General features: G+C 39.1%; 1 protein-coding gene across 3 annotated transcripts in view; it reads right to left on the bottom strand.

The window, feature by feature from the left end:
* The window catches only part of EDIL3 (EGF like and discoidin domains 3), a 314,619-nt gene that overhangs the window by 43,388 nt on the left and 246,614 nt on the right, over window positions 1-24,617 (bottom strand). For 2 of the 3 annotated variants that reach the window (XM_072992583.2, XM_078386383.1), the window contains one exon: window positions 17,184-17,368. In XM_072992583.2, coding sequence (XP_072848684.1) covers window positions 17,184-17,368 — 185 coding nt within the window. Of the gene's footprint in view, window positions 1-15,804; window positions 16,452-17,183; window positions 17,369-24,617 lie in introns of those variants that run through there. The other variant, XM_072992584.2, reaches the window with a different exon arrangement.

The following is a 24,617-nucleotide window of genomic DNA, read 5'->3' as shown; positions in this document are numbered from 1 at the left end:
CAAACAAACAAACAAACAAACAAACAAACAAATAAAAAGATATCATCACCGTGGGGAGGGGGGCGATGATAACGTCCTCAATGGCTCAAGGGGGCGTTTCTTTCAAAAAGGTTATGAACCACTGTGTTATGTGACATCTGACATCTCTGGAGCCTATGAATATGACATCTCCTTTGCTTCCATAGTCACCCTGCCTTTCTTTCTTCTGAAGAATGACAAATGATTACTCTGTTCCCTGTTTGCCACTAGGCGCCTCTTGGCTCCAGTTTGTGTTATTTACATAATATGAAAAGTCTTAAAGTACTTATTGTTTATTTCCAATACTAACCATCCTGTTAAAAACATTTAAATTAGTTTAATGGGGCTAGTTAATGGCAGTTTGTGAGCTGTTAAAACCCAGCAAATAGCTACTACCAAGTTTTTCAAGCTATGGGGTACTAAATTTTAAGCTATAAAATAATTAATACACAAATAACTGGAATGAAAGCCAGCTATTTATATCTTTTCCACATGCTGATTAACATAATGCACTTGTGCTGAAAGTAATGATTTTTACAAGCAAGATTTTGGCAATGCTTTATTGGCCTGTTGTATGTTTTCCTTCTTTAGTTTGTGACAAAATATGGAGCCAAACACATAAAAACAAGACATAACATTAAATTAGCCAACAAATATCACCTCAAGGCTGAGTTTCATTTTTAAAAAAGGAAGAAATTTATCTTGCTGCCTTGATGACCAAAATGCAACACTCAGGAATCTTTCTGTAAAATTGGATTACAGATTGAATTTAAATAATTAATCTTTATGTTTTGGGCAATGCCCAGCAACATTAAAAATTAATTTGTTTATATACTTCAATGCAGGGGAAAGAACACAGTTTTCAGAATTGTTGTTTTAAAAGAAAAAAGCGAGGAAGTGTTCTTGAATTATAGAAATTAACTTCTCTTCCTCTTCTGCAACTCTACCTACAACATGCCTACTGTCACCTTCTACAAGTTTCTTTCAGGAAGGAAGACCTTGGTCATCTTTCAGTGTCACCTTAGAGTACCTAAGTGAACAGAGCATTTCCTTGGCATTTTAGGGCACACTGGTTATAGTCTTGAGCTTAAATAATTGAGTTAGGTCTTGGCCTTTGTATAGAGATCAATAAAAGCTACGGAATTCTGCTTGTCTTGATAGATCATTTTGCAGTTCTTGACACCACTGTCATGAATACAATGATAGGACCTCTTTGATTCCTGCTGAGTAGCTTTGTTCTTCCCATCAGGAAGATAACTGTGATATATAATTCCTTGTTCTTCCTCAGGAGCTTTATTGCTGGATCTATCAAAGGTCTGCCCTGCACCTTTCTTTGTTCAATGTACACACAGTGTATGTGAGGCACTTCAGCAAAACTCTGAACCAAGGGAGGGAAACCTCCAACTTACAGAGGTTCTCTATCTGATCCACTGTTTCTTTATTTGTTATCTCAAGGGTATTTAAAGGTAAAGATACATTCAAAGGTGGGTGGAATACAGGTGAAGCTGCTGAGAAATGCTCTACATCAAGGAAGGAAACCTTCCATCCGTATAGGTTCTCAAGTTGTTTCCACAGCTTCTTTAACAGATATCTCCAATCAGAAATAACTGGGTATTTAAAACTGCATAACATATACATGGCTCTCTGGTCTTTCAAGCCAGTATTGTGTTCAGTTTGCTGTGTGTGGCACAGCAATTACAAAAGTGTTTTTCTGTATTTTCTGGGGTGTCCACTGCAAATGACTGCTTGAACAACTGGTTGTGCTACTTGTGTGTGCACAAACATGCAATGGACAGCCTGGAAAACAGGCGGGAAACTATGTGTTTGATTCCTGTTCTGCACATGATAAATCAAAAACAGGAGACTGTCCTCAAGTTTACATCATTGATTCATTGTTTTGCCAGCTTGTCATACCAGCCTTTCCTCCTGTCTTTATAGAACAGAAAAGGCCACAATACTTTTTGTCCTTGTAAGTACAGAGAGATTGTCATTCATATCTTTGCTATTTTGAAAGCAGATTACAACTGCATGCTCTACGCTGCTCTGCCCCTGTACTTTCCGGAGCTGAAAAAATACAGGCAGTTAACATTTGTTTAATATGGCTTTTCTGTGCTTGCAAGAAGGCACTGACAGACATCAGTGGCATTTCATACAAGATCTATTGCACCTTTCCAGAACCTGTAATACAATATATTCCTATTACATTGCACGTTCTGGATAATGAACTGACTACAAAACTAGCTGGAATAAGCCTAAGACATTTTGATTTCTTTTCCCTACCCCCAGCCAAAAAAGAAACTTGTTTTACAAAACAAGTTGGAAGAGGCTTATGCAGAGTGAGGGGCTGCCTCTGTCTGAATTACTGAGTAGAAATTTCTAACCACATGGTACCAGGGGTGAAACATTAAACCACATTCCCAAAACCTGCTTGCAACCAGCATTAAACTCACCTTTAGGGGATGCCTAGCAAACATTTGCCATGACTTTTTGGGACATTCATTTATATTTTTTTTCTGCACTATTCACAAGTTACTGGCGCATGCCTGAAGAAGGGAACTGTGAAAGCTTGCATCCATGAAAGTTTGCAATAATCGTTTGACTTTCTTAATGGTCCAATAAAGGTGTCATATTTTTCTACCTCTGTTATGACTTGCATCAAATTAACTGTTTTACTCTTCCTGACTTGTTTTTAAATCTGATACATGTATGAGTTGGGGAAAGATCATTAAAAAGAGGTTATTATTTGTAATGATTTGTGAAAGATGCCTCTGGAAAACAATAGTAAAAATAACAAGCAGCAGTTTCAGAGTTGCTCAGGGATTTCAAAAGAGGGGACTATCAGGAGGATTCAGAACATGAGAAGAAAGCAGGCTCACTTGTGTAAAGCACGAATGATTTCACCTCCCTTTGGTTTAAGAATCAGTTGGTTTAAGAATCAGTTTCTTCCCCAAAGAGTACAGAAGTTATTGCTCATTTGTGAATGGTGCCAATTATTTCAATACATGAAATATGAAACACAGGCTAGCATTATGTCCTGGAAAAGGGAAGGATTGACACAGGTCCATTTGCAAGATGGAATGAGGAGCAATGCTGCTGTGTAATGTCACCACATTTCTTCTATAGCTACAATGGGACAACCAAAGTGAATGGCATGCTGAAGCTATCCATACCTAAGTAGTGGCATCAGCACATGTCCCCAGAGCACCATCATACCATGGCACATGAAATATCATTATACACATTCTCTTAAAAAATAACTCTCCAAATTCTAATTGCAATAACTAAGATAGTATGTCTCTGATCACCAGCACCTACTGGGTGTTATTACGATGTCCTGCCTGTAGGCTATCATCAGTCATCATCATCATCATCATACATGTTGCACCAATATTTAACTGATACTTAGGTTTTGGTTAAACTTGTAGCTGTTATATAATACCAGTCAATTTTTTTATTGACTGTGCCTTATATTGTTGAATAATAATAGAAACAGATAACATTCTGCACACAAATGTTAAAGAAGTGACAGAAAGGGAATACATCAAAAGACTGTGGAAAATCTTAAAATCAAAATTAAATGGTGGAAATACAACCAAAGCCATAAACACATGGACAGTTCCAGTAATTAGATACCCAGCTGTAATAATAGATTGGACCCAAAATGAATTAGAGGAGTTGGATCGAAAAACATGGAAACTAAGGAACATGCGTCAGGCGCTACATCCGAAAAGTGATGCAGACAAATTATATTTACCATAAAAAAAATAGAAGCTGTGGATTACTGCAAATATAGCAGGTAGCAGAGGAGGAAAAAGAAGCCCAAATTATTATATAAGTAGAAAAAAATTACTTAACGTTGTGGAAATGGAGACTATTTCGAAAACAACAGAACAAAGGCTCAATCTAAGAAACAACAATTTGAAAATAAATGGTTGGAAAAATTAACCACTACATGGACAACATTTGAAAAATATTAATGGAAAACATGATAATAATTCAACATGGGACCATTAAGAAAGAAACCAAAGGCTTGATTTTTGCTTTACAAGAAAAAGCACTCCAAAACAATGTGATGAAAGCTAAGATTCAAGGAATTAGTGCTAACAGCAAATGTTGACTCTGCCAAGAAAAAGATGAAACTGTGTCACACCTCATCTGTGAATGTCCAAAGATTGCACAAACAGAACACAAAATTAGACATGATAGAGTGGCAAAATTAGCGCACTGGTCATTATAAAAAAAACACACCACCACCTTGCCAGCCTTCAAAAAAACATGGGAACATCAGGTACTGAAGGTATCAGAAAATGACAAAGTCATGGTCTTGTGGGATTTCTGGATCCAAACTGATGGACACCTTGAACATAACACACCAGACATAGTAGTAATAGAATGAAAAAATGTCCGGATCATTGGTTGGTAATCATTGACACTGCAATTCCACAGGATGCCAGAGTTGAAGATAAAGAATTGGAAAAACTGACAGAATACAAAGACCTGGCAATTGAAACATCTCACTTGTGGATAAAACACACTTCACTGGTCCCCATAGTCATTGAGGCCTTGGGAACAATATCAAGAAATTTCACACAGCATTATAAGCAGTTTCAGATCTCAGAAATAACACCATCAGAGCTAAAAACAAACAAACACCCCAGCAATATTAGGAACAGCATACATACTGCTCCAATATTTAACAGATAGATTTTGATTAAAATTTATATATGTTATATAATACCAGTCAATATTTTTATAATTTTGATTGACTGTGTCTGGTGTTTTTAAATAAGAATAATAATAACTGAAAAGTCACTAGATATAATTGACCCCTTTTATATCAACCAGCACAGATCTTATGTTGTTTTCCAAGATATATAATAATATATCTCACAGTTCTCCCAGCTACCTATTACACATGACATTTAGTGGAGTGAAAGCCAGTGTGGTGTACTGGACAGAACGTCAGAATATGACTCAATTCAGGAATTCTTATCCCTGCTCTGTTGTAAGAATTCACCGGGTGGTGGAAATGGTAATTTCCTTGATTTTCAAAAAGGTAGAGACATAGCTAATTTTGGCACGTATAAGAAATAAACAGAACAAAACAAAAAATGAAAGTAAAAGTATTGTGGCACCTTAAAAGCTAGCCAATTTATTTCAGTGTGAGCTTCTGTAAGTTATGGCCCATTTCTTCAGACAAATGGAGTGCAATATCAGGCACAGGCTTGTATACAAATATAAAGATTATATGTGGTACATATAAATCTGTAGGTAGATGTTGCAGTCCATGCAGCTGGGAAAGAAGATCAGGTGAAGAGGGAAGCAGGCATAGGAAATAAATGTTCAAAGTGCCAGCACGTAGCATTACTAGCATAGCTGATGAGTTTTCAGAATGTTGGTTGCATCTTGGCCAAGTTAAATGATTAACTGACTACCAGGTAAGCATATGGCTGTCTCTGAAGTGTGAAAAGTTTAGTTCCGGGAAGTTTCTTTTTTTAAAAAAAATCCTGAATTGACTTATGATTCTGAAGCTAGAGTTCTGCCAAGTGATTTAACATTTGTATGTACAGAAGACTGAAAAAATACCAGCTCAAATGCCTTAGCCTTTATTTAAGCCTTAAGATAATGCTCAGAAAGCTCCTTACATGTGTCTATAATGTTTTTTTAAATACCTAAATAGATTTCTTACATTGATGAAAATGGCACTTTACACAAAATTGCACATTTTTATGTAAAATCATGGAGTTCATAAAATGGCATAAATTGTACAAAGTGCCCAGAACTAAGATGACTGCTGCTTTGTTTAAGAAATTGAAGCACTGGATTGGCTTTAAAGATCTGTTTATTTGGGTCTTGATTTGAAGCAAAGAATCTTGCAGGGCTTTAACATTCCTCATCAAGGTGATAATATCTCAATGCAGACTTAACTGAGAACAAGGAATTTAGCAAGTGGATCTATAGTCCAAAGAGCTGAGGGCACTGACTCAGTGATGATTGTGTAAGCAATGAGATGGCCAGGGGCTGGGCTGAACATTTCCCTCAGGATGAAAACCTCAGATTCAGTAACATTTGAATAATGTTATAGTCCAAGATACGGTGGGCACTGATTTTTAGGACTGGCCTACACTTTCTTACAATGTATGCACAATTCAATACATAAATAATTTGCAGCCTGACTTCACTAAATCTTGGATCTTTTCAGATGTTGGGAAGAACTAGTTACATGTAATATATATATGCAGTGATAGATCACGGCCCGGGCATGGGAATGTTTCTGAAATTTGAGGATGAGGCACTTCCTAGCTCTGATCATGAGCTGCCCATGGTTACTTGTAGACATATTTTTCGACTATGAGGGCATGATAAAGTTATATTTCAAAGATAAAGTAATGAATGGGAACAAAGTTATTGTACTGATGTAATGATTAAAGGAATGTTACATTTTAAGGGCATCTTTCTCCATTCCTTAGAAGCATTTTGACTGGACTTTTCTAAATTTAATGCTATAGTCTAATCAATCCTAAGGTTCTTTTCTAAAGTAGTGACAAACTAACAATGCAAGAGTTCTCTGCCTTCTAAAGATATCAGAAGAAGTAAAACAAATTATAAACACCAAATTATTTTTGAGTTTTAAGCATTCCTACATGAATGAGCAGGAACGCTCTGCCACTTAATTACTTGAAATGTATAAAATCTGCCCCCAGGTAAACATTTCTGAGCACTATAAATATTTCTGAGCACTATTTCTGTTGACATGTTTCTATAGTGCTTTTCTGAAAGAACTAGGCATGTTTAGCCTTGAGAAACGAAGACTGAGGGGAGATATGATGGCACTTTTCAAATACTTGAAAGACAGTCATACAGAGTAGAGGCAGAATCTGTTCTTGATCACCCCAAAGTGTGGGGCATGTAATAGTGGGCTCAAGCTATAGGAAGCCCATTTAGGCTGAATATCAGGAAAAACCTCTTTACCGTTGGAGTAGTAGAATAATGGAACCAATTACCTCAGGAGATGGTGAGTGCTCCAATGCTGGAGGCAATTCAAGAGAAAATTGGACTATTATCTGTCAGATCTAAACTTTGTATCTTTTCAGAAAAGCTCTAGAACAGTGGTGTCGAACTGTGGCCCTCCAGATGTTCTTGGCCTTCAACTCCCAGAAATCCTGGCCAGCAGAGGTGGTGGTGAAGGCTTCTGGGAGTTGAAGTCCAAGAACATCTGGAGGGCCACAGTTCGACACCACTGCTCTAGAAGATTCCGAAGTTCCAGCGCAGGCGCTGGTTTAACCCATATGTGTGCATTCACAGAGGCCACACTGAAGAACTGTTTGGTTTGGATTCCTGCACTGAGCAGGGGGTTGGACCTGATGATCTTATCTTCCAACTCAATTATTCTATGATTCCAAAAACAGAGTACTTCAACCAAAAAAAAAACCTTTTCTCTAAGTCTGTCTATAATAACACAGCAATAATTGGGTATGGCCACAGTCAGTGACAGGTTCAATAAGGCTCAATGAGGAAGAGATACTGAATTCATATTATTTTCAAATAGTGGGGAGGAGGTGGCTATACCATGACAGCTCTTAAGTGTAAGTAACACTATTTTTGCTTCCTTCACATTTCAGACCATATAAACAAGATTTGGTTTATAATGTTCAGAACAAAACCATAACACATGAAATAATTTTTTTGTTAAATTCCTGTCACACATACCGGACATCTTACATATTCTTAAATGCCAGACATTCCATAATACTGTTCCATTTTATAAACAGTACTTCCCTTTATATCTGTCACGTTGTCATGGGAGAAAAAAGAATCCAAGGAGGCAGTAAAAAGCTACCTCCTACTGCTGCTTATTTCATGGACTCCTGGCAACAAGACTTGTAAAATAAAGTTTCAGAAGACTTCTACTGCCCTGCCCTGCTGACTATCTTATTGTAGGTGGCTAGCTAGAAGAAGGACTTTTCAGAGGTACTACATTTTACAGTCTAAATATTGCATTGAAAATGAAGCAAACATCTATTTTGCCTCATTGAAAGTGAATGCCTATATTCTATTGTTGCTATAAACATTTTCATAAAATAGATTGCAAATGAAAGATTTGCTAAGTTAAAAGCAATTTTTAAAAGGGCAATGCAGCAGTGTATAGTGTAACAACACTATTAATATGAATAATGGACTCTGCCTAAAATCATATGCAGGGCAAAGAAGGTTAGCCAATGACCTACTGAATCTATGACAAGTGTATTGTTCAGGTAATGCCCTTGCATGTTCTTGAGTCAGTTTTATCACTAATCAGTGCAATTAATGGAAATTAATGGTATACAAGGGGAGCAAAGCATAATGTTTTTTGAGCATGACACGTAGGGACAAAGACAAAGTCAGTAGTCAGGCTATATGCCAGAGGACAGGGCTTAATTACCAAATGACTATTTTAACTGGCACTCTTTTTTCTGTATTACCTTCTACAGACCAAATTATCTACTTTAGTCATATGACCTTGCCCATAATAATTTTGCAATTTGTTAGGCAGGAGACTGAAATCAGGATATAAAAGCATTCAGTTTACCAACATTAGAGAAACAGAGATGGGCATTTCACCCTCTGAATGTTAAAACTCTTTTAAAAAACCTGCCTGATTGTTTCATGCCCATGAGATATTATAGAAACCTGGGTCACCCCTGAGGCTTATAATCCTTTAAAAAACAGTCAGTGAGGTGTGCAATAGGAAATGCCTACACTGATGTCTCAATTTAAAGTAACTCACAGCCAAAAGTTATGCTGCTGGGTGTTAGACTAGCAGCTGTAAGTAATAGGATTTGTGCCAATATGTACCAAAGCAACTGGTATATTAAGTAATTGACATCATTAGTGTGAGGGCCAGGAGTGGATTTGCACAATTAGAGCTTAGGGTGCTAGTGGCACCTATTCCTGGAATTTTTTGATTTGGCTATGATGATACATTCCTCAGATACACACTGTTTAGATTATTGTAACAAACTGTGTCAGCCTTCCTTTGCAAATTGTTCTGAACTATTTGCTATTCCAAAATGCTGCAATTAGACCTCCAAGTATTGCCAATTACTGTATAAGGAATATTTAACTTTCCTGTTACAATTCCTTCTCTGGTTCTAGGCACAGTTCAAAATGTTGGCCATACAAAAAACTTTACTACTGTATTTAGAAAAGCTTTCAGCATCTTACTAACTCCTAATACAAGTGCTTTTAAGGATATGCTCCACCTTTTTATTGTTAATTGTAATAATTAAGCCTTTGACTGTGTGGACCACAACAAACTATGGCAAGATCTTAAAGAAATGGGAGTGCCTGACCACCTTTTCTGTCTCCTGAGAAATCTATATGTGAGACAGGAAGCAACAGTTAGAACTGGATATGGAACAATTGATTGGTTCAAAATTGGGAAAGGAGTCTGCCAAGGCTGTATATTGTCTCCCTGCTTATTTAACTTATATGCAGAATACATCATGCGAAAGGCAGGACTGGATGAATCCCAAACTGGAATTAAGATTGCTGGAAGAAATATCAACAACCTCAGATATGCAGATGATACCACTCTGATGGCAGAAAGTGAGGAGGAATTAAAGAACCTCTTAATGAGGGTGAAAGAGGAGAGCACCAAAAATGGTCTGAAGCTCAACATCCAAACAAACAAACAAACAAACAAACAAACAAACAAACAAACAAACAAACAAACAAACAAACAAACAAACAAACAAACAAACAAACAAACAAACAAACAAACAAACAAACAAACAACTAAGATCATGGCCACTGATCCCATCACCTCCTGGCAAATAGAAGGGGGAGATGTGGAGGTAGTGACAGATTTTACTTTCTTTGGCTCTATGATCACTGCAGATGGTGACAGCAGCCCCGAAATTGAAAGACGCCTGCTTCTTGAGAGGAAAGCGATGACAAACCTAGAGAGCATCTTTAAAAGCAGAGACATCACCTTGCTGACAAAGGTCTGCATAATCTAAGCTATGGTTTTTCCGTTAGCGATGTATGGAAGTGAAAGTTGGACCATAAAGAAGGCTGACCACCAAAGAATGGATGCTTTTGAATTGTGGTGCTGGAGGAGACTCTTGAGAGTCCCCTGGATTGCAAGAACAAACCTATCCATTCTGAAGGAAATCAACCTGAGTGATCACTGGAAGGACAGATCTTGAAGCTGAGACTCCAATACTTTGGCCATCTCATGAGAAGAGAAGACTTCCTGGAAAATACCCTGATGTTGGGAAAGTGTAAAGGCAAGAAGAGAAGGGGACGACAGAGGACGAGATGGTTGGACAGTGTCATCAAAGCTACCAACATGAATTTGACCCAACTCCAGGAGGCAGTGGAAGACAGGAGGGCCTGGCGTGCTGTGGTCCATGGGGTCATGAAGGACAGGACTTAACGACTAAACAAGAACAACAAGGCCAGTTTCTGGAAGAAAGGTAAAATGAGAACGAAATAAATATTTTTGTTGACCTATTAAAAATATTTCTTGTCCTACAAAATATTTTGCTTTTTCATAGGGCAATGAGAATAATTTTGCAATTTCATGTTCTCACATGAGAAGCCAAAATAAGCAAGCATTTATCTCCCTAGATTAGACACATTAATATTGAGAGTGATGCATTCAAAAATGTAAAGCACAGCCACAATACAATGTGCAACACACACACACACACACACACAGAGAGAGAGAGAGAGAGAGAGAGAGAGAGAGAGAAATTCTCCTACAACTTGTTCTCTTGTAAGGATTATTTCATATTGCTTTTCAGCAGACATATCAGCTGTATTATTTCCAGAGAGTATCCATGTTGCTCTTTTGCAGCTAAGATGACAATGAGTCTTCTGGAACCTTTAAAGACAAATGTCTAAATCCTACGAAATGCTTGCAGAATGAAAATTCATGTCAGTGTTGTTATGCTGTATCATACATGTGCGCAACTGTATAAACTGCTATGGCACTTTCATGGCTGTTATGAATAAAATCTAGTTCTGATTCACTTCTGGAGATTTTGCCCTTGACTTCAATGTCAGGCAGACTGTGGTGCAGAAAACAAACAAACCCATTCTTCTTTTTCCATACAGATAAGTCCTTCATGGTGGAGGACCTTATGTGTGCCTAGTAGGCCATACCCAGTGGCATTCCCTTTTGAAAGGGATGCACATCAGCACAGGGCTGCATTGAAGATGCTGGGTGGCTGTTTAAAGGAGGCCCTCCTTTAATTCCAAAGAAAGCCAGTAAAGAGTTGGTGGAACAGTCCGTGAACCTGGATGCACCTTGTCATCGAAAATACAGTGGGTTGCATGGGCTTATGCTTATCCCAGCAGGAGCCATGGTTCCCACTAGAGTTCCCTGTGGTTACTCTCATCAGTGTTTCCTTCATGCCCATGTTCTCTTGTTGAGTGTGCACCACCACCCCTCTGAAGCCTCCAAAAGAAATGGATGTTTTCCCCTCCCTTACAATCCCAGTTCCAGCTTGTGATTCCTTGCCTGCACTGTTATGCTCTACCTGTGAAAGCACAATAGGATCCCCACCTAAAAAGTTCTGTTTGGCTACTGCTCCTTTTCCATACAGTGGGGTCTTGACTTGAGAACTTAATCTGTATTGGAAGGCGGTTCTCAAGTCAAAAAGTTCTCAGGTCAAATCTGCATTTCCCATAGAAATGCATTGAAAACCATTTGATCCGTATCTGCTCTTTTCCGTCCATAGAAACTAATGGGAAGCTGCTATTCCGCCTTCGACCACTAGAGGTGGAAATTTTGTTTCTTTTTTTCTTAGGTCAAGAAAGGTTCAGGGAAGGCAGGGAAAATACAGTCCAGGCAGTACCAGGCAGTCTGAAGACTGTCTCCCAATCCACTCTCTAAACGCTGGGAGGAGTGAGGAAGCAGACAGGCACCCTGTTCACTGACCAACAGTTAACTGAAAGTTCAAATTTTGCACTTTCCCTGCCTCCCACGTGGTTTTTTTTCAGTTCTTAACTCAAATCTAAGTATGTAAGTCAAGTCAATATTTTCCTAAGAGAGAGTCAAAATGTTCTTAACTCAAGCCGTTCTTAAGTCAAGACCCCACTGTATTCCTGCATCTGATGAAATGGACTGCACTCCACGAAATTGTATGCCAAAGGAAACCTACTTATCTGTAAAGTGTCACTAAACTGTGTTATGTCGGTTATGCATGATATTTGTTGCACCTATCACTTTCATCTTTCATATCGATAAAGAAGAGTTGCACTGTCATAAAATTTTATGAATTCCTATCTGTATCCTTTTATGTTTCTTAAATAGGAATAATTTCTTTCACAAACTATTTCTTGCCTTAAAGGGATTTTGTATCGTTTGAAGAGGGTGAAAGAAGAGGCATTATTCTCCTTGGAGTGGAAGACAATCTGCCAGCAGCCACCTGGATGCAGAATGAATCAATTTGTATACTCAATCAGGTATAACAGGAAAAAAGCATTAGGAAAACAACTGAAATTGTTAGAGAAAATAATAAGGTCTGTCACTGCCTCTCCTCTTCACTACTCTAATTCTCTACCCATCTGTACACAACTGCAGGCCCATTGTCACCAGCAGCGGAATAATGTGCCACAAAGTAATCTTATATTGACTCTGCATGAATTTGGCTTCTTGGGATCAGCTAAACAGACGGAAATGAGCCATGCCTGCATACATTTCCTACGGCAAGGGATTGTAAGTTTCCTTCCCTTTTGCCACTTAATTTTGCATGCAATATTCCTTTTTATTCTTAAAGGAAAAGAGAGAGAAAGGAATGCAGACTGTATGTGTCAAACAAGAAGAGGGTAATCCATGCTGTCACGGGTCTCCTGTCCTAGCTTGGATCAATATTGCTCTGAACCTTGAGAAATGGTTTTAGGTAGGAATGGACAGGTTCCAGTGGTCCAGGAGTCTGTTTCTTGTCCCCAAGACTCATTGTGGGGATGTGGGCTGAAAATACTGTAGTGTGTTTGGGGAAAGCTGGATCTAAAAAAAGAAGTGATCAAGTTCTTAAAACACTTCTGGTTTTATGAAGTCACACCATTTCTGCTGTGACTTCTGGTGGGACTAGATAACTGAATTATCTACGTGGGGCTGCCCATGAGACTGATCTGGAAACTTCAACAGGTCCAGAATATGGCAATCAGGTTAGTGAGGGGAGTTAATAAATAGCAATATCTCCCCTGATACTGGCCACCTTGCACTGGTTACTGGTCCAGTTCTGTATCAGCTTCAATGTGTTGTTTTTGACTTGAAAAAGTCCTAAATAGTTTGAGACCTCAGTATATGGAGAACACCTATGTCCAAAAAGGAACTGCCCGTCTTTCTCGTATAACCAGGTTAGATGGCTGAGGATGTTAACCCCAAGGGAGGCTTGGAAGATGAAAACAAGGGACTGGGCTTTCTCGGTGGCCACTCTACAGCTTTGGAATGAGCTACCATCCCAAATTTGCCTCCCCCCTAAGTAACCTTCAAGAAATTCCTTTAAAATCTTCTTATTTCAGCAGGCTTTTCAAAATATCCCACCTGAATAGCCTCTGAGAGTATCAGCCTATCACTTTTGTCTGCTGCCTGTTTTTAACTATGTTTATGTTATTTTATGCAATTATCACTGTTGTACACTACCCAGAGTGACCATTGGTCAGATGGGCGGTATAGAAATCGAATAAAGAAATAAATGATACATTTTTTAAAAAATTGTTGTGTTTTGGGAACTACTGCTCCTGGTACCATTCAAAAATGATAAATAATTTTGGTCATTATTTTTCAGCAGGTGGGGCTTGGTCACAATGGTCTCTTATGGGACAGTTCCTTAAGCCTCAACTAAAAACTGCCACCTCCAGGAATTACAACATGATGTGACATTCACTGCTTGATTGCATATTACATGCTTGTTTTTCACTTGTTAAGTAGCACTGGCAAGTGTGTGCTCAGATACAAGGCTAAGACCATGGTACTACAGAGAGATGCTTTGTTTTGCCTCAGCAACGTTTTATGTTCGGAATTTGCAACTGCAGATAGCTGTTGTTTTCAAAAGAAGGGAAGCTCCTACTGACTATTTAGCAGAATATCAAGTCTAGCTTGGTTTTTAGTCCAAATATGATAAAAAGGACTACTACACACATGGCTAATTCCACCCTCTAATGACAATCTAAGAGTGTGACTAGATGACTGAATTTTCCCAGCCTGGATTGTTCTCAATCATGTTAAACAGAGTTGCTTTGAGGTTCAGTATGTCATTTGGGATGGTCTTTGAATCCATCTGCAAAAATCCACCTCTCAGGAGAGGCATTTCAATTAACAAAGTCCTGGTACAGCTGAGTTGTTCTCAACTTTGACATCCTATGATTTCAGCAGAGCATGCTTATTCTTTCCCAGCTCTAGTGCATTTTGCTGCTGTTTCTAAATAAGAATCATGTGTCATCAATTCTGAGGCAAACCTTAGGTTTTCAAGATAGAGAATACAGTGGTGCCTCGCATAGCGATCACTCCGTTTAGCGACGAAATCGCTTTGCAATGCATTTTTTGCGATCGTAAAAGCGATAGCTTTGCAATGTTCCCTATGGGGGAATTTCGCTTTGCGATGACTGATCATTGCAAAGTGACAATTTTCGGCCAGCTGATTGGCGGTTTCAAAATGGCCGCTGGGAAAAAAACATGGCCGCCCGCTGTTTTCTGGGATGGATTCCTCGCTTAAGAGACAGCAGAAATCGCTGCGCTATGGAGGATCTTCACTGAACGGTGAGTTTTAAGCCCATAGGAACGCATTAATCGTGTTTTAATGTGTTTCTATGGGCGTTTTTATTTCGCATTGCGACGTTTTCGTTCTGCAGCAATTTTTGCGGAACAAATTAACGTCGCAATGCAAGGCACCACTGTAGTCACAAGTGGTTCATCATTCCCTTCTTTTGAGGGTTTCCCTGGGACTGTGCAACTTACCCAGGGCCATACACGCTGTCTCTACTTATAGGAGTGAATCAAACTCCCAACCTCTGTCTCTGTAGCCAGATACCTAAACCACTGAGCTATCCAACCATCTGGATTCCTCCAAGTGCTGGAAAAGTTATTGAACCCCTCAGCAAACATGCAGGCTGGGGGATTTAAGGAGGTGTACTCCAAAAATACTTCCACACTTTGGATCTCTCATGCAACTGGTTTATATGGCACTCTTTTTCTTAGCAAGTAGGTTGTGTAGTCAGTGTGTTAACAACTTGACTGAATCTAGGCATCCTTAATTACTGAGACCATACAGTTGTTAGTCCTTTTTTCCTCTACCTTCCCTCCCCAGATGCAATTTTAGAGTGAAGACAGTAATCACATTGCTAAACTGCTTAGCAACTGCAGGTGGGAAAAAGCAAAAAATCTAATATGTCATAATTTATATATGGAAAGATTGCAGGGGGCTAGTAGTACACTTCTGCTGCAGTTAAGGCTTCAAGCTGAGAATCCCATTCCTCTCTGACAGCAGATTCAAATCACTGCAATATACAATGCTTCTAATATGCAAATAGAGCAGTGACTGGTCAAATCGTCTTGTGTTTGGTGATTTGTTGCTCTTTTACATATTAGCCTACCCAGGAACTTCTGTATATCATCCTAACACAGAAAACAAGCTATGTGAACAGCTTCTTAATGACTTCATGGTGCTGAATCAATCTTGCTATGGCTAAATGTGTTAAAGGAAGGCAGATCTGGAACTGTTTCAAGAAGCCTAATGCAATCTTTGAAGCCAAAAATAACAACTTAGAAAAATGAAATGAAGTCACCAAGTGTAGATGGAAATGGAATATGTTGTATTTTTCAGATTTCATTCAGAACATGGGCAGTTCTATCTGTTTCTTATCACATACTGACTCATAACAATCATATTCTATTTTGAGCATTCATTCATTTCAACAAATAATTACAATGCTATGCCTTTTGATTTTGACCAATCTCTGGGAGGTAGTGGAAGACAGGAGGGCCTGGCATGCTCTGGTCCATGGGGTCACGAAGAGTCAGACATGACTTAATGACTAAACAACAACAATGCCTTTTGATAATTTTCATCTCCATAATTTTGCCCTTGAAAATTTAGTTTTGCACATTTGCTTTAAAAATTAAGTCATCAACTTTGCTTCCATCAAAATCACCCATTTTGCTTCCATTGCTATGGCACAGACATGACACAGCCATACAATCACATAAAACAGTGCTGGCACTGTGGTTTAGGATTATCTATTATCAGTTCACTTCCAAGATTCTTTCAGTGACATCATCAGGCATATCACGGATGGGAAACTTCTAATGCTCAGATCTAGCCGAACCCAGAGGAGTATCCCATCTGGCCTGAAGTAAGTTCTGTCCTCTTCCTCTAGCACTGCCCCTTCTACACTCCCTGGTGCAGGGAGATTTCCCAAGATGCGGTTGGTCTCTCAAACTGAAAGAACAAAAAGGTATATGATTTGAGGTAACCTGGTTATTTACTTAGCTGAGCCTCAACTACCTCACATCCATCCTGATAAGGGCAAGCTCAAGATAGGGTAGGTGCCCCAAGCAGAACTTCCACCATAGCAGTGCTTTAGCACCTGCTTCCTAGGGTAGGGACTTGGCTTTGCTGAACACAGCCAACGCATGACAAAGCCAACTTCCTGGACAAACTCCAGCTGCAGAAATCTACTTGTACCTAACACACTGACTGGGCCAGTTTCCTCCAGAAATCATATTTCTATAATTTCTAATCTGTCACTCTGCAGTGGAGAATGTCTGAGAAAGCCATGTTTCAACCACAATTTTCCAACATGGGCAGTTCTACCTGTCTATTTGCATATATTGAATCATAATAACTGAAGTCATAAATTTGACAGGTTAAAGCAGTGGTCCCCAACCTTGGGCTTCCAGATGTTCTTAGAGTTCAACTCCCAGAAACCCTGGCCAACAGAGGTGGTGGTGACAACGTCTGAGAGTTGTAGTCCAAGAACATCTGGAGGTCTAAGGTTGGGGACCACTGGGTTAAAGGACTATAAATTCAGATATATGCCTGCATTTTTATTCACCCAGGAATAAAAACTACTCATTTGCCCATGTGCATGTTCATGTGTTTCACTTGAAACGTCATTTGCTTTTCTGTCCTATGCAAAAGTGAAACCCAATAACAATGACAAATTATCACCTGTAGCCACTGTGACTGGTCACTATGTCCTGATGTCCAGGCATTCACTTTGCCTTGTTTGTCTAGTCGAGCTTTTCTAGGTTCCCATGTAAACATGTCCATGTTGAGTGTTCTGAAGACACTTGAAGCAGTAATCTGATAGTCCTGTATATGTCCTGATTTCATTCCCAGAGGTTCCGAGCAACCTAAAGTTAAAGAATACTTTTTTAAAAAGTTATGTAGGCAATTCATAAATTCAGAAGTAGAATTCTTCCACATATTTACTTGAAGTGCCCAATTTATTGAAAGCAATGAGACTCAAATAATATTTACTGACTGTAGTCATTTAACCTTGGGGGAAAATTAAGGGGTAGGGGACAGCCAACAAGGATGCATATATAGTTCAGACAGTTTAGTCTAGTTCTGAAAAAGAGAGAGAAGAATTTAATGTAAATTATCTCCTCAGATTAGCCAACCAGCTCTCACACTGTCCACAAATTGATGTCTTATCTAGGACTGTACATTTGCAAAATGGGAGTAAGACCATATGTTGGGTCTGCCCCAATGCCCTTACATAGAAAGCTGCCTTACACTAAGCCACACATTGCACTGTGTAGTCCAGTATTGTCAACTCTGGCTGTGGCTTTCCAGATTTACAAACAGAATTTGTTAGTACAGATCCATGTTATTTCATGGTGGCCTCCCATTCAAGTGAAAACAAGGTGTGATCCACTTTTGCTTCCAAAATCAATCAAGATCAGGTGTGTTCAAGTTGGTGTGGTGGTTGATATGCCAACTCCATTCTGTTCCTCCAGGCTGAGTAGGATATTCTGAAGGCTTAGCCTCAGTGCATTTAGCTGAACTTACTTAGCAAACACATTATTACGGGGCTACCTGATCAACTAAACATCCTTAGGTCTGCCAAATGTCTGAAGTGTCCCTCCATAGACTTCATAGCTCAATATGGGAATTTACAGAGATGAGACATTGCATGTGAGCATATTGGCAGCATTTATGATGGTGCAGATATAAAGCCTGAATAGGGCTCTATTCTAAGATAATTGAGTGGCAAGAATATGACCAAACAGACTTAACTATGAATATCCCATCAGATTTTTAAAACACAAGGCAGATCAAGGAGGGCACAGCAGACACTCCTTACCTGTGCATCCACTAACTCCAATCCTACTCACCCTCTGTTCAGTCTTTTCCTCTTCTGCAAAATGACACAAATAACACATGCTGGGGGAGGGGGACACAGCAGGTGAAGACAACCTTCCCTGTGACTAAGAGTGGCAACAAAGGCAATGAATAGCATCTCCCCCCACTCCACTCCCCTGCTCAGGAATCACTGACTGGAGTAGCTCCCAAAGTGTTAACCATGTTGGCCTGTTGCAGTGAAAAACAAAGTGTCCAGAAGCATCTAGGGATCTGTCTTTTGTGTCTAAATGAAAGACCAACATATAAAGACTTTCTTTTACGTAATCCCTGTTCTTTTAGTGATTTCTGAAAGACAGCCTCTGAAACACCAATGATTCATGCTTACAAAAGAGGAGGCCACAGAAGTGTTGTGTTTCTTTTGTGTTCCCTCTTTTATGTAAACTTTTGGGGTTTTTTTTCACCCTTTGTCTGTCAAAACCCCCGGCAAATGTTTTCATCTGCTTGTTTGCTTTTCTTTGTTTTAGAGGGGGACTCCATATAGATATTTTATATATATGGGGGGCAGGCTAAGGGAATGAATTTTGTCACTGTGCCAGTATGCCGTTGGACTATGTGAATGGTTGTTGTTTTTGCTTAGTCACATCTTGGGGCATGTCTTTCTTGTTGTTCTTGATGTTGTGCTGCAGTTAGTTGCTTTGGTTGAGTGTGTGTCTGTGTTCTTGGCAGCCGGTGTCTGCCTACTTCCTTACTATTTTTTGTGTCTGGTGCTGCCCAGGTCCAAAGGATCTGTTGTCTTTGGTGGGCAGCACTGAACTCCTACTGCTATTTTCTTTTCTAATTTTTGGGTACTTAACTTCTTTTTGAATTGCTTTGTGGGCAAGTGAGGTATTTTTGCTCTGTCTGTAGAACTGGTGGTGGTGGATATATCTTGGCAGTAGGAGCACCTCTGTGTGGCCTCTGGTGGTGTTGATGAAATGTATATAAACTAGTGCCTGCATCATCTGTTGATGATTTCTCTTTCTCACTTATTGGATGGTGATGATGAATGTGGTAATATAAACTACAGCCTGCATAGGTCTGACGATGATTTTAATTTCTCGTGTATTGTTGCCTGTTTTTGAGTAGATTGATTCTGTGTTGTCTTGCTTCCGTTTTTTGGCTAGAGTGTTTTTGGAGTAGTTTCCAAGGGTTCTTCAAGACTTTAGGAGTGCATGAAAACATGAATGGGGAAAAATAAATGGGAAATCCAAAAGAGACTTTCCTTTTTGTGTAAAACGAAAGAGCTGGCAAACAAAATATGTGAAAAATAATGAAAGTGAGAGAAGCACTCCCGAGAATTACTCAAACTGAAAAAAACAACAACACAACAAAACGTTTCACTATACTCAATATTGTAAAGACAGCCACGTTTTAATTTGGCACAATTTTGTGAACCCTACCCTACTTTTTCCCATACCACAAAGAAATGTATCTGATGATGTGACTTACAGTTCATGAAAGTTTGTGCCAATAGTAGTTTAGCAAGAAATCGTTTGCACAATGTTAAGTTACAAACATGCAAAGCACAGACAAGCCTCTCTGGCTGCTGCTAATGACAACATCTATATCACTTCCTCACAGAAAATCACGGGCATTGTGAATCTATGATTCTTATGTGGAAAAAAAACATGTTATTTTTGTCACTCGCCAGCTGGCAGATGAGCTTTTTGGCCACGTTCTTTTTCCTGGCAACCCTCCTCTAACTGCTGTCTCCATTCTTGTAAGAGAGGCGGCCACACCCAACAGTGGTGTCAGACATGGGAGGATTTTTAAAAAACACCCACCAGGGTTTCCTGCAGAGCCATTAAACATACAGCTGTGGTGCATTTAATAAACAAAGGATGGAGTTTAAAATCTGGTGACTTTGAGATTCTTCCTGATTTACTCATTCCAGTACATCTGAGAACAAAGTACAGCTTGTTTCAGAAATCAGCACAATTATGAAATCCTATTGCTTACCACTGTAACTTGCCCTACAGTGAATCAGTAAGGATTTGATGAAGCAATTCCTCTGTAAGTTGTATTGATTCCAGTGGGCCTACTCTAGTTGTGATTTACTGTGGTAAACAACAGGATTTCAGCTGCTGTGTACACATTAAATAATGCATTCTTTTTTAAAAGTGCCTAGCTAAAATATATACAGGTGAAAAATGTACATTAACATGCTTTAGTTAATAGGGAGAACAGATACATTAGGGAAAGTGTGTAATATATAGTTGCATTGCAGCAAAAACTTTTGTGAAATGAGTATGAGTTTCCATGACAACTGCCCCCCTCCCCAAAGACTCATAATTTGATATGAATAAAGTGTGATTTGACAGGAAATTGGGGAGAAATACAATCAAATCAAGACTACGATTTTTTTTATTTTTTATTTTTTAATTTAATTTAATCTAATTTTTGCATTGTTATACAAGACTCCTTCCAATTTTGTGGTTGCTCAAACCTGGTGCATTTGTAAAGTGAGGAAGGCAGCTGTCAGCCTCCAACTCCCTTATACAACCTCAATGTTGAGCACTCACAACATTTATGAAGATAAATATGCATTTATCTAGGGCCAAACAAAGCATCTGTGGGTTTTGTGGAGGTTTCAGAAGTTTACCTGTGGACCATGATTAATATCACATTATATCACACATTTTTAGTCTTTTTGTTTGTTTGTTTGTTTCTAGATTCCCCCAGTAGTGTCCATTCATGCATCTAACACTATTTAAAATTAAGAATAAAAAATTAAAATTGGAGTTCAACAACAACAGACAAAATACCCTTTAAACTGGCTACTGAATAATTACAAAGGCCGGGGCGGGGGGGAGAGATCCCTATGAGAACAACAGTGGATTTGCACATTTATCTTTCTGCTTTAGGCAGAAATTGGTGGCAATCCAAAATAATATCCCTGGAAATGAAGTATTAATTTCAGATTACATAAATTTGCAAACAGCTTGTCTCTATTGCTTAGCCAAGGTAAATCAGAACTGTCAGCCAGTACTATATTTAATTTGCTCATTAATCTGTTACTCAGTGGAAGGCACTAGCATTTGTCAGTGAAACATTTAATTGCTTTCTAGTCCTTCTAATTAATAGAATTAATAAAATAAAATAAAATGTATTTATCGTCTACATAAAATTCCTCACGTTCACACATTCTTTTATCAAGGCACCTGAGTATTAAGGAAATGTTCTAGTCTGATTTATGGCACTTCACAGTCTCAACAATCTTTCTCCCTCAAACCTTTGGCAGCATGTATCTTGTTAGAAATGATGCTGTGAGGATGATAGATACTATGCCAAATGGGATAAAGTCATTGGGGTCATATATTAAAGGGATATTGTTGATTCACTATCAGTTCTTCTGGTAGCATGCCAAGTTCTTTTCCCATGCATCCATTGACCTAACCTTGCCCTCTTTACTTGGGAAAATTTTGAATGGAATGATAGTGCAGTAGGATATCATCTTGAATGCTAAGCTATTGATGCGTTTATGAAAACATACACACAAAAGTCTTTGTTTCTTCCTTATTCATTCCAAGTCTCACAGTCTCATTTTGAAGCATTTCTTATGATACCACTGAATTGAGATGTCAACTTGGCAGAATATGGAAATGTTAGTTTCACACATTAACATTAAAACTGTTATTTATAAGTACTGAATTTTCCAGATTTTGGGGGCTAATTCTCCATTCTGGTCCCATCTGAGAGAGCTTCATCTGCAGACACTTAAATGTGGCTCATCTGGAGGAAAGGCCAAGCTGGGAAGGCTTCATGGCCTGGCATGGCTAGCTCTGCCCTAGCTTCCTGTTCAGAAAGGAAGCTGCCCTACTGTGTGCTTCTTTTCTGAACAGGAAGCTAAGGCACAGCTAGACCCATGCTAGGCCTTTTCCCTAGGTGAAATATATTCAGATGTCTGTAGGTGTGGGTCTATCAGATGAAACTCCCAAAATGGAGAATTATGGAATTTGTGGTCCAAAAAAATCTGAAAATCCCATGCCTAGTTATTTTTATATTATTCTGGTAACAAGCCAGCTGTTGCAGCTAAAGAAAAAAAGTAATGTTTTTAAAGTTTTAATGTAACTTGCAAAATGTTATTTTCTTAAAATTAGATGCATTCCTCCCATTCAACACAACAGTAATAATTTTAACATTAATGAATCAAATCTAACATGTTATTTCCCGCTGTGCTGACCAGAACTAACATTATCAGGTTTCTCACTCACTCCTTGAGCAAAAGGAAAGTACTGAAAAATATTTTTCATTTACTTGAGACTTAAGCTGTCTCGGGTCATTTTAAAAGAGAAAGGTGGGGCAGGGAAGCTAGGACACTGTCTCAAAGTGGGTGTCCACTGGAGAAGGTGTTGCTGGGTGGCGCTGAACACCTGTTTAGCCAAAAAATGAACTGGCCAGAACCACTAGTTCGGTGATTTGGGCCCACCTCTAGACAGGGCTATGTGTTCCAAGAAATTTGCTGGCACATCCCACTAGTCTGCCCTCCAGTGAACAAACATTAAGGCCTGCTGTTGCAGGCTTCTAACCACCATTTGCATCCTTATAAGCCGGGCATAAAAATACAATTTTGCTTTGTTAGTAAGGACTGAAAGAAAAGAGTTCTTAACCAATGACCCTTAGCTTAGCAAAACAATTTGCGTTCTCACCCATATTCTATTTATTGTTAGGAATGAACCCTTTATATTATTTCTCCAGCTTCTCATCTGTGCCCAGGCCAGTGCCTGCTTCGGAGGATACAAGTGGTGAAGCAAAATCTTTGTGAATTTTCAGAAGACAGTTATTTGGAGATTGTCTGAGGGCTATTATTGATTTTCAAGAACATTTCTACTTGGCAACTCCACTTATTTATCAATCTCCTTTTTGAGTTAAAAATCAAAAGATAAAGCATTCTGACATCGACTGGCTGAGAATACGTAAGGTAACTGCCACACAAATGAATCTGAAATTCAGGACATTGAAACTCTCCCACCACATAGATAGAATGAGTGAACGTGAAGGCAAGCTGAAGCTGGAATTGGAGTTTTGAACAGTATAAAGGTCACACTCCCACCAAGGCCATATAAATCTCAGTAAACAGTCACCAACCCACATATTACTTAGACTATTTTATACCATTAAGAAAAGGTCTCCAGGGAACACTTAGGAAAAATAACACCACGTTTTAAAACGAAGGCTGCTGACATTTTTTAAAAAATGTACTCTAGATATTTAATGACAAAAGTCTCTTGAAATTAGCTGCCTTGTTTCTGAAATCAAAGCCGGGTACATATTCATTCAAAGACGCACCACTGGTAAAAACAAAGCTTTGTGATCACTTTTCACTCTTTCACTGTTTGATCCTCCTAGGGGCATTTTATGATGAGGACCGCACATTTGATGTCTGTGTTGCAGTGGCACAGAAGATCACGCAATGTGCTGCGTAGAGTCCAGTGAAAATGAAATTCCTGCTCTTTCCGCGTTAGTCAAATGTGCAGCGACAAGGAACATGTGGCTGTTGGGATGTTGTCAGACTGCAACACTCACTGTCCTTTACATTTATTACACTAGGTGAAACTGATAGGAGTTATAGCCTGAAGAGCATGTGTCCTCTGCCCCCTGAAAGACTCTGGCTGGTGTACATCTCTCAGAACTGGCTGAAGTCTCGAGGAATTGCTAAGCTTCTTTTGGCTCTCTAGAGAAGGAGACGAATCTCAGGATGAATGGCAATGGAGGATTCTAGGCCTGTTCATTTGGGTTCCCCTCAAATTAATTTCCAAAGGCCAATTCCTACCCACTCAACCACTGTCCGCCTTTATGACATCAAGTGGACTCATGCCCTGATCTCATGATTTGGCCTTGAAATTTAAGGGAATGTGATGCTACTGAACAGGAAACCCCAGGCCTCAAACATGACAGTAATTCTGTGCTCTGAAACACCAACTGAGCACACATATTTTTTAAAAAAAAAATCACAAGAGACAGACTGGGTAGAGGAATTCCTTGTGTGGTTTTCCCCAGATTAATATGAGCTATATGACTCATGTCCTCTTTGGAAGTGCCCTCTTTACCTGTTTTGTGCCATCTGCACTTTGAGAGAAATTTCCTAGAGCTCAGAAACCTTTGCATTGCCACACACGTGGATAGTTGGTTTAGCCCCACTCCTGCATTGCTACAGTGCATGAGTGGTTTTGATAAAGAGGATAGTGGGGTTTAAACAGGTCATTAGGGCTTGATCGTTTCTATTACAGTTTTCATCAAAACGAGCTATACAAT

This window comes from Pogona vitticeps, chromosome 2 (assembly GCF_051106095.1).
Source record: "Pogona vitticeps strain Pit_001003342236 chromosome 2, PviZW2.1, whole genome shotgun sequence".
Lineage (NCBI taxonomy): Eukaryota > Metazoa > Chordata > Lepidosauria > Squamata > Agamidae > Pogona > Pogona vitticeps.
This window is presented reverse-complemented; position numbering and strand designations above follow the sequence as displayed.